We start from the raw sequence: 14134 nt of genomic DNA, 5'->3' as shown, positions 1-14134 counted from the left end.
TGTTTTTTTAGTTTTTATTGTAATATTTGAAACCTATATAATGTTATTTATAAAGAATTACACTGATATTATGTAGTTTAAATGGTTTTCTATACAATGAAACCATTTTTTTTAAATTTCCTCCATTGTATGTGTATAGGGGAACCATTTGAATTTAGGTAGGCCAAATGCAGGCGGAAATTCCCCAAATAGCTGCAGAGCTTAAGGGGTTAAGGTTAAATGAAACGTTAAAGAGGCAATGCTGTATGATATAGTATTTTGTTTCACTGTAATGTTGTACATTCCCTGAATTACTTTTTTGCAGGTATTAATATGTTTAAATGAAAACGAAAAGAGGCAGAGGTGGTTGATATCATATTTCGTCTTATACATACAGTGAAGCAGTGAAGATAACCGGAGTAGAAAAGGCGAGCTGACTGACGTTATCAAGTACACTGCTGTTACATTTGCAGAATTACAGGACTTGCATCCTTACGTCCTCGGGAGTTCGTACTTCCAAGTCAAACTTCCAAGTTCGAACTACGAAGGACGCAAGTCCGAACTTTGCGTACTTGGTATTGAGAATAGTGACATGGCTCTGCTTCTTCTTCGCGTCTGGAGAGGCGTCGGTGTCATCGTTCACACCTCTGCTCAGCACAGCAGGCGGCCGGAGACTGTAATCTGATCTACTGAGACGCTCTGAGTGCAGCCGGAGACACACACACACCTGCTTGAGCGGTTTAGAGCGCTATTTATTATTTGCGGTAAACTGAAGCAGTAGAATGTGGAGGAAAGTTATAGAATATATCATTATACTCTTGAGATAATATTCTGACATCACGATTCGATTGAAGATTATTCGATCTGTGTTTGTCACACAATAAAATGATTTACATGGTCAGATTCTTGAGAATGAGAGCTTTCTTGTGATATATGACTTGTCTGTTTTGTGAAAAATATAAGAAAAACACATTCTTTGTAATAATTCTTCACAATCGTTAGGCGGAAATTTGTGTGTGGAACAACATAAATTCTAAGCATAATTTTACTACTTTATGAATCATAAAAGATATGGTATTCCCCGTAAAGAGGAGACTCTAAGCTTTCAAATGAGACCACATATGGGCTGATACTATATGAGGAAGGTCATGTAAATGAAGCATCAACATTTTGAAACACTTTTTGAGAGTTTAAGAGATTAAGCGAATTTCCCGCCAAATACCATTAAAATCAAGGAACATGAATTTAATGGCTTGCATACATCACTTCAGTATTGTGCACTATAAACTAAAAACTTTAGAAATTTTGATTTATGAAGCCCTCTGTGGCTCCACCATCATATTTCATGACTGCATCTCCACAAGTACAAAAAGACAAATGATTAGAAATATGCAAAGGCAATCTGCAGTCATACACCAAGTCCCATATTTGTAAGCAAAAAACATGTTTACTATTTATCCACTGCCAATACTGGATTAATACAAAACTTCACCAAGTTAAAAATGCCATGGTAGATAGTTAGCAGTGAATTTTAAGTCAACTGGGAAGGAAACGTTTTGTCCAATCAAATCAACAAAATGGTGTATGCTTGTTGCCTCGGCCAATTAGAGGGCGTTTACTGGTTGGGTTATGATGACATGCAGCCTATCAAACGCAAGTTCCACCACTACAATGTTAACTTTCGGCTAAATCAAAAGTTAGAATGCTTAATTTTCTAACCTACAGTTTTGTATTTTCCTTAATAACATGTTAAATACATTCTTTAATGTCAATTACCTGCACGTTTTAGACATCCAAAACAGTTAGGTAGGCCAATGTTCAAATGTTGAACTCCATAATGATGTCCAAATGGAGCCTTGGTTAGATGTCCAAATAGCGGACCTTTGCACATCGTTTAGACCTGCAAAATTGGTCTTGAACCGACGGACGCTATATAGACATAATCTTTACGTCCGTCAGACGTCTAATGTTTAGTGGACCGCATTAGTTTGTGCCCCGTGCTACCCTACAAACAAACAAACAAATAAATAAATAAGACTGTTTGCTTAAATCAATGCATTTCTTTGAAACATCTGAGAAATATGTAGTTGACATAACTGAATGATTTACTGACGTGGCACAGTTTGTACAAACTTGTTTAACTGGTTGTAATAAGTAGAATTAGGTACCGCTCCTTTAAGGCAGAACACGATCTCTTACTTCCTCATTGAAGAGTAGTCAGTCGATAGACGCAGCAGTGAACATTGCATGTATGCATGTAAAGCCTGTTTATATTTCTGGTCAGTAACGCAGTTATTAGTCGAGTGGTTTTGCAAACAACCCCATGTGTGCGTAAGACTGACGACGCTGATAATAAAGAACCACTGTGGAATATCAGACATGTGAGTCTCTGCTTATACTTGGCTACAGCTACTCAGACAAGCTATCAGAAAAGTGTTACACAGTGTTTGGTCAAAAAAGGTGTTATCCGTTAAAGACTTATATGAAGTTCAAAGTTTTTAAACAAACAAACAAACAAACAAAAAACACATTTTGGGAGACATTGTGAGAAAATACTGTTCTATGTTAAATTTTCTTTTACTTCTCATATTGTGAACATGTAAGCCAGTTTGAGTTATATATGGAGTTATAACATATAGAGTTAAAACTAGTGGTGGGCCGTTATCGGTGTTAACGTGCTGCGCGATAAAAAACGCGCGATAAAAAAAATATCGCCGTTAATCTATTCTCAAAGTTGGGTTGGGAGCTGGGTCTAAACTACGTAAAATATGATGACTTTCACTTTGATATTTTAGCGCGGATGACGTATATCTAGTTGAATTGCACTGTAGGGGGCGAGAAAAAGTCTTCAACTTCTGTGAAATGACCACATCAAATGAGACGCGCAGACATGGATGGAGTTATGAAGCCGCTTCAGGGCAGGTGCGTGCGTCGCTAGACCCTTTTTACTGGGGCACGTGCCCCAGTGAAAATCTGCTGTGCCCCAGTAAAATCTCAAGTTTGAGTTATAATTTACTTGGATAATCCCGAAATAAAGACATTATACTATATGCAACAACTGAATTGACGCTTCTAAAAGCAACGCAGTTTATTGATAGACTATGCACGCAGATAGGCTATCCATACCCACGCGCCTGTGTATTCTACGGGAACGCGCACATCGTACAGCCTTTTGTGCAGAAGTACTTTGTTACACAAGTTTGTATTGTTAATTGTGTTGTAAATGCAATCGTCAAGCAGTTTGTGATGCATTTTGGAAGCAGGAGATGAGCGCCTGGTCTAATGCGCCACCTGGCTTGAGAAACCCGTTCTCAAAGACTTACTTTTAGTCATTATTTGGGTAGCACACATATTCTGAATGCCTTCGGCAGATTTCAAATTAGCCATTTTAATCTAGATTAATCTAGATTAATTTCAAGATTTAATCTAGATTAATCTAGATTAAAAAAATTAATCTATGCCCACCACTAGTTAAAACACATCTTAAAAGTTAATTGTCACTCTTTACTCTGGTGTCAAGGAAAAATGATCTCTCTGTGGTGTAGACCAGAGCTGTTTTCCAGCTCTCGACATTGTAAACACAACACATTCATACAAGTAACACTTTCAAGAGTGTTATGTTAACTCTGAAAAATATTGGGGTGATAAGTATACATTCATTTGGAGTTGATTTAAACTCTACTGGTGTTGAACTAACACTAATAATTCTGCTGTGTATCACCTTAAATTATATTTATTGAAGTATATTTTAGGGGCAAGTCTGAAGAAATGTTTGTAAGTTGTAAGTCGTTTGTATTTGTTTTATTTTAAATTGGTTTTCAAATAAAATTAAGTTTAGTTTTTATTAGTTTCATAGAATTCATGTAAAAAGCTTATATACCTGTATAAGAATAGATATCACCTGTTTTATCATCCAGCATATGAAAATCGTGAGAAAAGTAACTTCTTTTGTCTCCTCATCCAGACACATGATTTGAGAAATCATTCACTCCTGCAGCACAAACTCTTGACTTTAATACTTCCTGAGGTTTGAGCACATCACTAACAATAGATACGTGCATTACTAAACCAATAAGCAATTCACTAGTTTCCTCTCTTAAAAACATTATTTTCCTAATATTTTACAGAGACACCTGCTACAATGTTTAACATGAGAGTGAAGGGCATCTTAGAGTACGATGAGATTGTAGATTTAAACAGGTTAGTATCTAAATGCATGTGTAATGTGAAGATATTCATAAGTATGACAAACATAAATGATGTTCTGCAGAGAAACAACTAAAGAGGTGAGAAAAAAAAAGAAAGTTTCCCTTTTACCTATTTTACATAATGTATAGCTTTTTCTGATTTTGTTCAAATTGTACCGTTGTGATTTAGCAGAAATAGGCATATGGGTCCATATGTGGAAAATGAATGTGCTTATGTAAATCTACTGGTGAAGGCTTCAAGCTTAAGGTTTAAGTTTAAGCTTTAGTCATGTTCTTGTATCAAAAGAAAGGGGAGAAACAGTTGATCAAATCAAATTGTCGCCATCACATCAATACTGAGGTGAACACAATAGAAAGGACAAGTATAGTGATTGTCAAAAGATGTCAAATACAGCTTAAAATAAAGTTAGGTTGTGCTTTAATGTTTTTTTTTTTTTTTTCTCTCCAGTAAACAGCTTTGTAGCAATTCAGGTTCATGTCCTCTTTGTGTTTATATTAATATATAGTGAGGGACAAGTTGAAGACAGCAACCAAGCGACTGTTTCAGATGAGCAGGTAAGAGCATAGAGACGGTTGTTGATGAAATGGAATATACAGACACTTTAGAGTTTGCCATGATTGTAATCAATGCTGTGAGGTTTATTTAGTCTGGAAAAATATATTTAGTTATTTTTATTTTATTTTTTGTAATGTTTGCTGTTTTAGTTGTATGTCTAAATGGATTTCTTGTTCTTATATCAGATCCAAAATGAAAGCAGCAGCAGATTCAAAGCAGACCAATCATTCAGGTAAAAGCAAAAAAAAAAAAAAAAAAAAAAAAAAACTATTTAGATGTTAAATAAGTCAATAAAACTGGCTTATGTGTAAGGAATAATACACCCCGAGGTGGCAATGCAGTCATGTCACCTCAGTGTGCATTGTTTTCCTAATAATTCAATGGACCAGAGTCAATAGTCAATAAGACCAATTATAGGTTTGTAAACATTTGGGCTGCCCGTGCATCATGGTTGCAGAAAATAGGAGAGATAGCCTTTACATCTAGAGAATTACATGGATACGGTACAAAATAAATAGCTAGATTAAAAAATTGTTAGATAAAAAAAAAAAAAAAAAAAATATATATATATATATATATATATATATAGAGAGAGAGAGAGAGAGAGAGAGAGAGAGAGAGAGAGAGAGATTAGATTGATTAGATGTCATTTTAAAATGCTCTTTGCTTATTACAAGAGCTTTTTATCACCCAGTGATAAGCACTGTTATTCAACGAAATTGCCGTTCGATAGTGGGATAGTCTTACATATCCAGAACAGGGATGATGATTTTTTTTTTTTTTTTTTTTTCTGGTGGCAGAAAACTTATTATTTTGAGTTAAATCGAGTTAAAGTCCAAATTAGGAGATATAAACTTGCATTTGCCAGAAAAAAAGTCCAAAGTCAAAAAAAAAAAAAAAATAAATACAAATAAAAATGTTATGTAAAAATTTTAATAGTAGGTTTAAATAATATCTCATGCTGTAACTGTAGGGCTAATACAATACGTCCCTTATGAACAGCTTTAAATGTATGCTTTAAAAGTAGAGTAATCATAGCAGTTTTTATCTTTAATATGCCAGTTTAAAATTCTGTGTTTAGCTTCAAATGGCATCTTAGACTACAGTATACTATAAAAATGATTTGCATTCCGATTTTGACATAAAAAGGCACACAAATGTTTTTTTTCTCTTATTCCATGGATTTTTTGCCCGTTTACCTTCACTTGTTACCAGTGTTTTTTCTGCAACCACTATGCAGTTGCAAGTGACATAGCTGTGACTTCTAAATTGGTCTATAGCCAATAATACTAGAGTTACCAGACTTGAAGACATTGTTTAGATTGTATAAAAAGGCTTTTGTCAGGTCTTTTGTCTTTAAAACACTCTTGTGGGTGGGACTATTTTCATGTTAGTGCTAGTAATATATAGAGAGGGAGAGTAACAGAATATACAGCTCTTAGTATTCAGAAGCAGTGCTTGTAATAGCAAAGCATAAAAAAAATAAAAGGATAGTGGACCAAAATAAATAAATAAATAAATTCTCTCATCATTTACTCACTCTCATGTTGTTTCAAACTTGTAAGACTTTTGTTCATCCTCAAAATGCACAAATAAAGATATAGTTAATGAAATCTGATAGATTTCTGTCCCTCCATTAAAGCCCTTTCAAAGGAAACAACACTTTTAAAATTAAAATGTATTTAAGCCCTACTTTTATGTTGCAGACATCTCTATTTTAATTAACAATACTCTGACTTATTTTACATATTTGACATTAATTAATTAATGCATTTTTTTTACCCTAATTCTCTCCTCTGGTTATTTTGACCTGAAACACATTTTCCTTTATTAAAAAAGAAAAAGAAAAGAAAAAAAGAATCGCGTTACTGCTGGGAAATGACACTGTAAAATTTTAATGATGTGGTGGAGACCAATAAGTTTATATCATATTTATATATTTTTTTAAATATATATTTTATATTTATTATATATTTATACATTTATATGAACATACATATAGATTATAATTCAGTTTTAATTATTATTAGTAGTAGTATTATTAGTATTATTTTGCAAAAATGTTGATTTTTTTAATTATTTAAATGTTTATATCTGAATGCCTTTAAAAAAACCAAAATGAAGCTTCAAGTTTGTGTGAGTTTAAAATGATTCACTTGTTTGGCTCAGTTCAGAATCTTCATAGAATCCTATAGGCCGCTCTAGTTGCAATAACCATAAAATGCAATTTTATGTCTCTCTCTTTTTTCCCCCACCGTATAACATCAGAGACACTTAGTGACCCTATTAATGATGTACCTTTCTGTTTTCAATAGAAAAGGACTGTAATTATGTATAAATTTAAATTATTTTTATTAAATTTTTTGCTTGTAATGTACTGTATGCCTGGCAAATACGCTCATATTTTCTTAGCCAAAAACAACACAAAATAAAGATTTTAGGAGGGAAGCATGTTACACTCTAGGGAGTGTATTTTTATTGTCTTGAATTATTTCTCCACAGCAATTCTCAGAAACATTTGTCTCCATCTGAATTTTTCAAACGGACAAAGTTTCCATCTCTCAGACCAACTCTGATTCATGGCGGTCCTCCAAAACGATACCGTCTACATACAGACAGAAAAGTGCTTGATGAAAATGGAAATGTCAGAAAATGGACCTATGGGAAAAAAGACGCCAGCAAAACAAACAAAGTTATTCTGCTGGTGGGAGAGACCGGTGTTGGTAAGACGACTCTCATCAACACCATGGTCAACCACTTGATGGGAGTGAAGTTTGAGGATGAAATATGGTATGAAATCACAGAAGAAGCAACCAGAGATCAATCAGAATCACAAACCTCTGAAATCACCATGTATGAGGTCTTTTCTGTTAAGAGTCCCATATCGCTCACCATCATTGATACTCCAGGTTACGGAGACACTAGAGGACTGGACACAGATCTGGAAGTTGCTTTAGCCACTCTGATTCAGAGCAAAGATGGAGTTTGTGAAGTCGATGCTGTGTGTTTTGTGATCCAAGCGGCTAAGAATCGTCTCTCAGACAGACAGCATTACATTATCAGTTCAATTCTGTCTTTGTTTGGGAAAGACATTGTGGACAACATTGTGTTTTTAATCACACACTCTGATGGTCTGCCACCCATAAACGTCATCAGTCCCATTAATAAAGTTAAAATCCCCTGCAGAAGAGACAAAAGTGGCCGACCTGTTCATTTCTTATTCAACAACAGGCAGACTGAAGGCCGTCACACTGAGAGGCGTTACATTCGTGCTCAAAGAGACGCCTGGGAAGACAGCATGGAAGGCATGATGAATTTCCTTCAGTCTCTAGAGGAAAATAACAGAAGAAGTTTGGAGTTGACTCTAGATGTCCTGATGGAACGAATTTGTTTTGAACCATTCCTCAACAACTTACAGCTGAGAGTACAAGAAAACGAGTCAAAGAAGTCTGAAATAATTCAGATTCAAGAAGCAGTGAGACAAAACAAGGAAAATGTTGACAGGTGTAAAAATTTTTCCATTGTGGTAGAAAAGATGGTCAAAATAAAGGTGCAAATTGAGAGCAAGTCATGGAAGGACAGGAAGGCGACAACCTGCACCATCTGTGAGGAAAACTGCCATGAGTTTGACTGTTGGAAGTGTTCTGATCCCAGCAAATGTGAAGTAATGAGAGGAGGCTACTGCACTGTGTGCACAGGGAAGTGTCATCACAGCAAACATGTCATAGAAAACAAAAAATATGTGAGCACAATCTCAAGCACATTAGTGGATTTTAATGATTTTAGAAAGAAATATGAAAACACCCAACACCTAACCATGACATATTCAGTTTTGATGGAACATCTTGACAAAGATCTGCAGGAGATTGAGGACCAAAAGTCAATTCTTTTGTTCAATGCTTACAGGACCATTAGACATCCGTCTCAGAATGCATTAAAACCAGACTCTGCCTTCACTCTCCAGCATCTCGACTTCTTCATCCCCAGAGTGAGGGAGGCTGGGAAAGTAAACTGGGTGCGAGAGCTGGAGAAAATGAGGAGAAATGCTGAAGCTGATGAAGCCAATAAAGAAGCTAGGAGATATCTTAAAGCTGGTCTGGCAAAACTTTTCCTTGGAAAGTGAAAAACCGTTTTTTCTTCTTCATACTGTACATGTTTTGGTCTTCTCCATAAATGCACAAGATGGTCGAATTCAAATCCCATGACAGGCCTTCCTTTGGACTTGCTTTTCAGCTGAAACAAAGAGAAATATATACATGCTGAGACGGTGTGTTAAAAATGATCTGTGACAAAAGGAGATTTGAGAGGAAGGACTCTAAGGAAAAATATTAACAACACATAAAACAAGGATGCATTCATTAAAGCAAACTGGTTATAACTAAATGTGTTCAACAAAGGGTTGAACCTTTGAAGGACTTGTTCAGTAAAATGAATAGAGAGAGAGAGAGAGAGCTAGAGAGCTTTGTAAGGGAGCTTTTGGATTATTATTTTTGGATTATTGTTTTGGTTGTTGTGGAGTATGTGATCTGATGTAACTGCAAGACAGAAAAAAAAATTAATTACAATCACTTCACAAAAAGGTATTAAAGTGTAGCAAGCATTGGTTACTGTGCTTTACATATAGTATACAATAAACACAGTTACTGTGGTAAAAACACAGTAATTGTTGTTGTTAAAGTACTTTAACTACAAATACCACAGTAAAACTACGCTTACTGAGGTAAACCCATACTAAATGTTGTGGTTATGTGCTTTAACTAGAAATACCTCAATAAAACCACATTTAAAATGGGAGATATAGGCTATATATTGTGGTTACTGAGCATCCCTTACAAAAATGACTCACATTAAAAAATACTATAGTAATTTTTAGTAAACACTATATTTTTTGAACCATGCATTATACTGTATTACAGTATTATGTTTTTTTTGTTGTTTTTTTTTGTGTTTTTTTTACATGTGGGTAACCATGGTAATACTACAAATTAAACCGAGAAAAAAAAAAAAAAACATGGTTACTGTAGTAAACTCATGGTAACAACAAATTAATTTAGCTACACTAACTTACCCATAGTTTAACCATGGCATTTGTAGTAAAACTGTGATTATACAAATAGTAATCAATACTTAATTACTACACTAAAACATGGTCATTTTCGTAAGGGATTGACTACACATTACATGATCGAAGGTCATTTACTATGGTAAAAAAATATGGTAGGCTAACAGTGTGGATTTTTTACATGATCCCTTTCCCATGACAGACAAATGTCAATCTTATAATTTCACTCACAAATTGACGATTATACGAGACGGAAACCTTAACTTTATGCGTCTTGAAGCGATCTAAATCCATTTTTTAATGCACTATATCGCTTGTCTTTAATCCGTGTGGAGTTGTTGACATTGGGGAAAAATTACCGCCCCTGGTGGTGTTCCAATGATAACTCCATTTTATACATGCGTGTCATTTTCACGTTTAGAGGAGGCAAAACGTGACACTCACATGTTTCCTCGAATGGACCAACGTGTCTATTTCACGCTTTGACGTGATACCGGGTTGATAGATCATATGTATTGATTATAGCAGCACAACTTGGGTAATGGTAACTGTATATTTTGCAGGGGTTTATAATGAAGTATCTAAACCATTGGGTAATGCTTGATGATATAGTCAGATTAAGTGACTTTGACATTAAATCAGTTAATTTAGATGTTCTCACATAAAGCATATTTGCTGTTTGAAGAGGAAAGGAATGGGAGAACTATTAAAAAGCATAATGCTAATGTTATTTAAGTGGTTTCACATCCTCAGTTTTTGAAGCCAAGGCTTTATTTCTAACGTCAGACTACTGGGTTTTTCCTGGGTCAAAAATGGGCTTCAGTGGTCGAACACGGTCATTCATACACAGAACAACATACCCTCATGTGAACTGCATGCCCAGTACTGACAATAAATTCAAAATAAATTTAAAGAAACTGTCATTTTGTTAAAATGCAGTGGGGCATTCTATTTAGTTCAGGGTTGTTGTTTTTTTTGTTTTGTTTTTTGTTTTTGACAGGTATGCAAAATAAAATATTATGGAATGCTTTTCCAATGCATTTTGTATTTTCCATTGTATTTTCATGCTCTTTGAATGGTAAAAACATTAATGAAGAAAAAAAGTGTTATAACAGCAACACTTACATGATGGCAGGAGGTCATCTAAAACACTCTGCAATTAGATATTGGTATGATAAGGCTCATTATTTGATTGAATATAAACTGTAATCATGATATGACTTAATTAATGTAACTAACTAACTAATTAACTAACTAACTAAATAAAAAAAATAAATAAGCTTGCGATTTGTAGTCTAAATTAATTTCTTATGAGATGCTGCACTGATGAGTCATTATTACAAAATGTGCCAATAATGATCACAATATTACAAAAACAATAATATCACAATATTTTTTAACTGCATGTGTGGTCAAACAGGTATAAGTGTGACTTTTCAATTCTATAAATGATGTATATGTATATTGTATCATTGTATCACAACTAAACTCTGAAAGTTGAGAGATGGTGCAATTTTACATAATTCACTACAAACTTGCTTTCTGCTCACTGATGTGTGTGTGTGTGTGTGTGTGTGTGTGTGTGTGTGTGTGTGTGTGTGTGTGTATACACACTTGTAAATTAATTAACAAAACATACACACATTGTTAGCATTATGACTTGTTAATCATTTGTGAATGTTGTGTAAATGACTATTTCATCACTAACTAATCACTTATAAATGACTTACAACTGAACATTATTATAAACCTTTTTTTTTTTTTTGGGATCTGAGACAAGGTCACAAATTTTGTCATTTCCAATAGAGTTCAGTGGATCTAACGACTCGCTAACGGTGGTTTTGGGAAATGCTGCCCAGATCAGAAACAATAAAATAATACAAGAGAAAGTACCTAGATATTTCAGGGCACTGAATGAGCTGGAAAAGTAACATTTCCAGTAAAATAAACTGTCCAAACTTCCGAAAAAAGATGACAGTGTCACAGTAGCATACAGATGTGAAAGTATCTTGTTCCTTATATACTCATGCTAAAATTAAACTGGGATGGCAAATTTAAATAGAGCAGCATTTCAACTGATCACTCTTCATTCGCTGCAGGTAAGAAAATTCATACTTCTTTACTTCTAGCTAATTTTTGTCTCTAATTGATTAGACAACATAATATTTCTCTTATAATCAGATGATTATACATTGGTTGTTTGTACAAATATTACATTCAGAAAATAGTAAATGAATCTTGTTGCACACAGGACACTGCTAAAATCTTCTGTGAGAGTCATACTGTGAGCACAGCTGTTTTTAAAGACTTTAGGTGGGTTTAATTTAAATTATATAGAAAACACATATGAGAGACTCAAAATACAATCTCTGCACACAGTTTGCTTTTTTAAAATGACATGTATTTCACTAAATGATGTTTCATTAACAAAGTTCGGGAGAAGCGCGTCAGATACTTAGCGTAAACAGCACAAGAGGAGCCCACTCAAGTCAATCAGCGCCATAGGTTAAATACAGCTGACTCACCTCCATTCACTCGATGGTTTATCAGTAACTGGTTCGCCCGTCCGCTACTACGTCGCAAAGACAAACTGCCACAAGAGAAGACGATTCCGACTCTCCTCCGGCCGGCTCCAAGACCGTGTCTTCCCCGCATTTCGCTTCAATTGAGCCCCAGGCCTCATCTCGCGGCCGCCGCTCGGCCCGGACAGGCTCACAACGCCTCGGCCTGCCCTCGCCTCCATCGGCGAGAACACCAGCCGATTCCCCAGCATCATCCGCTCGGTCAGGCAATCAATTCCACCCATAGAGAAACCGACTATGGCGAGTATGAAACTAGCGCTGGCAAAATCCGATGTCCAGCCTTCAAGCAAGTTAAACAAAACAGAATTATTTAACTTGTACAATAATCTGCAACTAACTAACCTCTCCCCCTCTAACCCCAAAGTCGACCAAAAGAAAACACAAACCTCCGGCCGCGCCGACGCCAATGTCTTTCTCCCGTGCGAGGCCTCTCACAGGGCTGGGAATCGATTCCAAAGAATCGATTCCGAAGCATTAGGAATCGAGAGTCGATTCTAAAGTTTGGAATCGATCCCATCAAGGGGAATTGACTCCTTATTCAGAGCCGTGTTCAGTTCAACAACTTATATCTACATATATAGATGCCTGTCAAACGAAAGACTGCATCCCACGAAGGCTGCATATCTCAGCTGCTAGTCATCAGATGTTGCCGAACGTTTTCGTCGATTCATGAAAATAAACTGAATGGAATGATCATTACCGAGCTCGTCTGAAGCACCCATTCATTCGGCTCTTGCTCACTGATATTAAAATGATGTTAGATCGTTTTAATGAACTAGTCCAAAAAACTATAAGTTATTTTACGATGGGAGTCACTCATGTTGTCCACAAATTTGAGCGCTGCACGACGGATTGTTTGCTTATTTTGTGCAATGCATACTGTTAAAGTAAATATCATTCAGCCGAACTGTGGACATTAGACACTTCATGATTTGTTTTAGTATTGCAATAAATGCATGTCCACTGCTGAGCCCTGGGTTATGACTAATTCCATGGGCAATGCAGACAAATTACCATTTAAAATCTGTCAGAGCTACAAAAATATTGTACAAATATTTTTACAATGAAGCTTCATATTATGAGAAAGCTACTTTCTTCGACTTCAATATCCTGCAGTCATTGCAAAATTAGCTTCCTCCAATTTAAATGGCAAGAATTGAAAACAACAGTGAGGAATCGATTCAGAACCAGGAATCGAAATTGATTCCAAAAATTTCGGAATCAAACAACCCTACACAGAACAATGGCCGCAGCCCAGCCCTCCACGGCAGCTCCTCCTCAAGCAATGCCTGGGCCCGCAGCCCAAACGAGCGTTTGGCTGCTTCGTCTGCCAATCTCAGCCCTGGCCACCAACCTCTTTTCTTGTGGAATTTGCAGCCCAAACAAGCGCTTGGCCACCAGTATCAGCTCCGCCGCCCGCCCCCGGCAGCTCGGGGCTCGCAGCTCAAGCGAGCGCTTGGCCACAATGGCCGCCTCACACAGCCCCGCCTCCTGCTGCCGTCAGCTCGGATCTCGCAGCTCAAGCAAGCACCTGGCCGCACTGGCTGTCACACACAGCCCCGCCTCCAGCTCCTGTCAGCTCGGATCTTGCAGCTCAAGCGAGTGCTTGGCCGCACTTGCCGCCTCACACAGCCCTGCCTCCCGCTGCCGTCAGCTCGGATCTCGCAGCTCAAGCAAGCACCTGGCCGCACTGGCTGTCACACACAGCCCCGCCTCCAGCTCATGTCAGATCAGATCTCGCAGCTCA

At 36.5% G+C, this 14134-nt stretch overlaps 1 protein-coding gene across 1 annotated transcript; it reads left to right on the top strand.

Annotated features, from left to right (window-relative positions):
- Nucleotides 1-4110: 4110 nt before the first annotated feature.
- Nucleotides 4111-8866, top strand: LOC141331441 (uncharacterized). The gene is made up of 4 exons (XM_073836492.1): nt 4111-4179; nt 4694-4742; nt 4929-4975; nt 7246-8866. The coding sequence occupies exons 1-4, from the start codon at nt 4121-4123 to the stop codon at nt 8864-8866; spliced, it is 1776 nt and encodes a 591-aa protein (XP_073692593.1). The 5' UTR covers nt 4111-4120.
- Nucleotides 8867-14134: the final 5268 nt, after the last annotated feature.

This window comes from Garra rufa, chromosome 3 (assembly GCF_049309525.1).
Source record: "Garra rufa chromosome 3, GarRuf1.0, whole genome shotgun sequence".
Classification (NCBI taxonomy): domain Eukaryota; kingdom Metazoa; phylum Chordata; class Actinopteri; order Cypriniformes; family Cyprinidae; genus Garra; species Garra rufa.
The sequence above is the reverse complement of the archived record's forward strand: the minus strand, read 5'-3'. Positions and strand labels throughout refer to the sequence as shown.

What these genes read in the sequence shown, in the direction of transcription:
- LOC141331441 (XM_073836492.1), top strand. Translation starts at nt 4,121, where the DNA reads ATGTTTAACATGAGAGTGAAGGGCATCTTAGAGTACGATGAGATTGTA. An exon ending in GAGATTGTAGATTTAAACAG is followed by an intron (nt 4,180 to 4,693) that starts GTTAGTATCTAA and finishes ATTAATATATAG; the next exon opens with TGAGGGACAAGTTGAAGACA. An exon ending in AAAGCAGACCAATCATTCAG is followed by an intron (nt 4,976 to 7,245) that starts GTAAAAGCAAAA and finishes ATTTCTCCACAG; the next exon opens with CAATTCTCAGAAACATTTGT.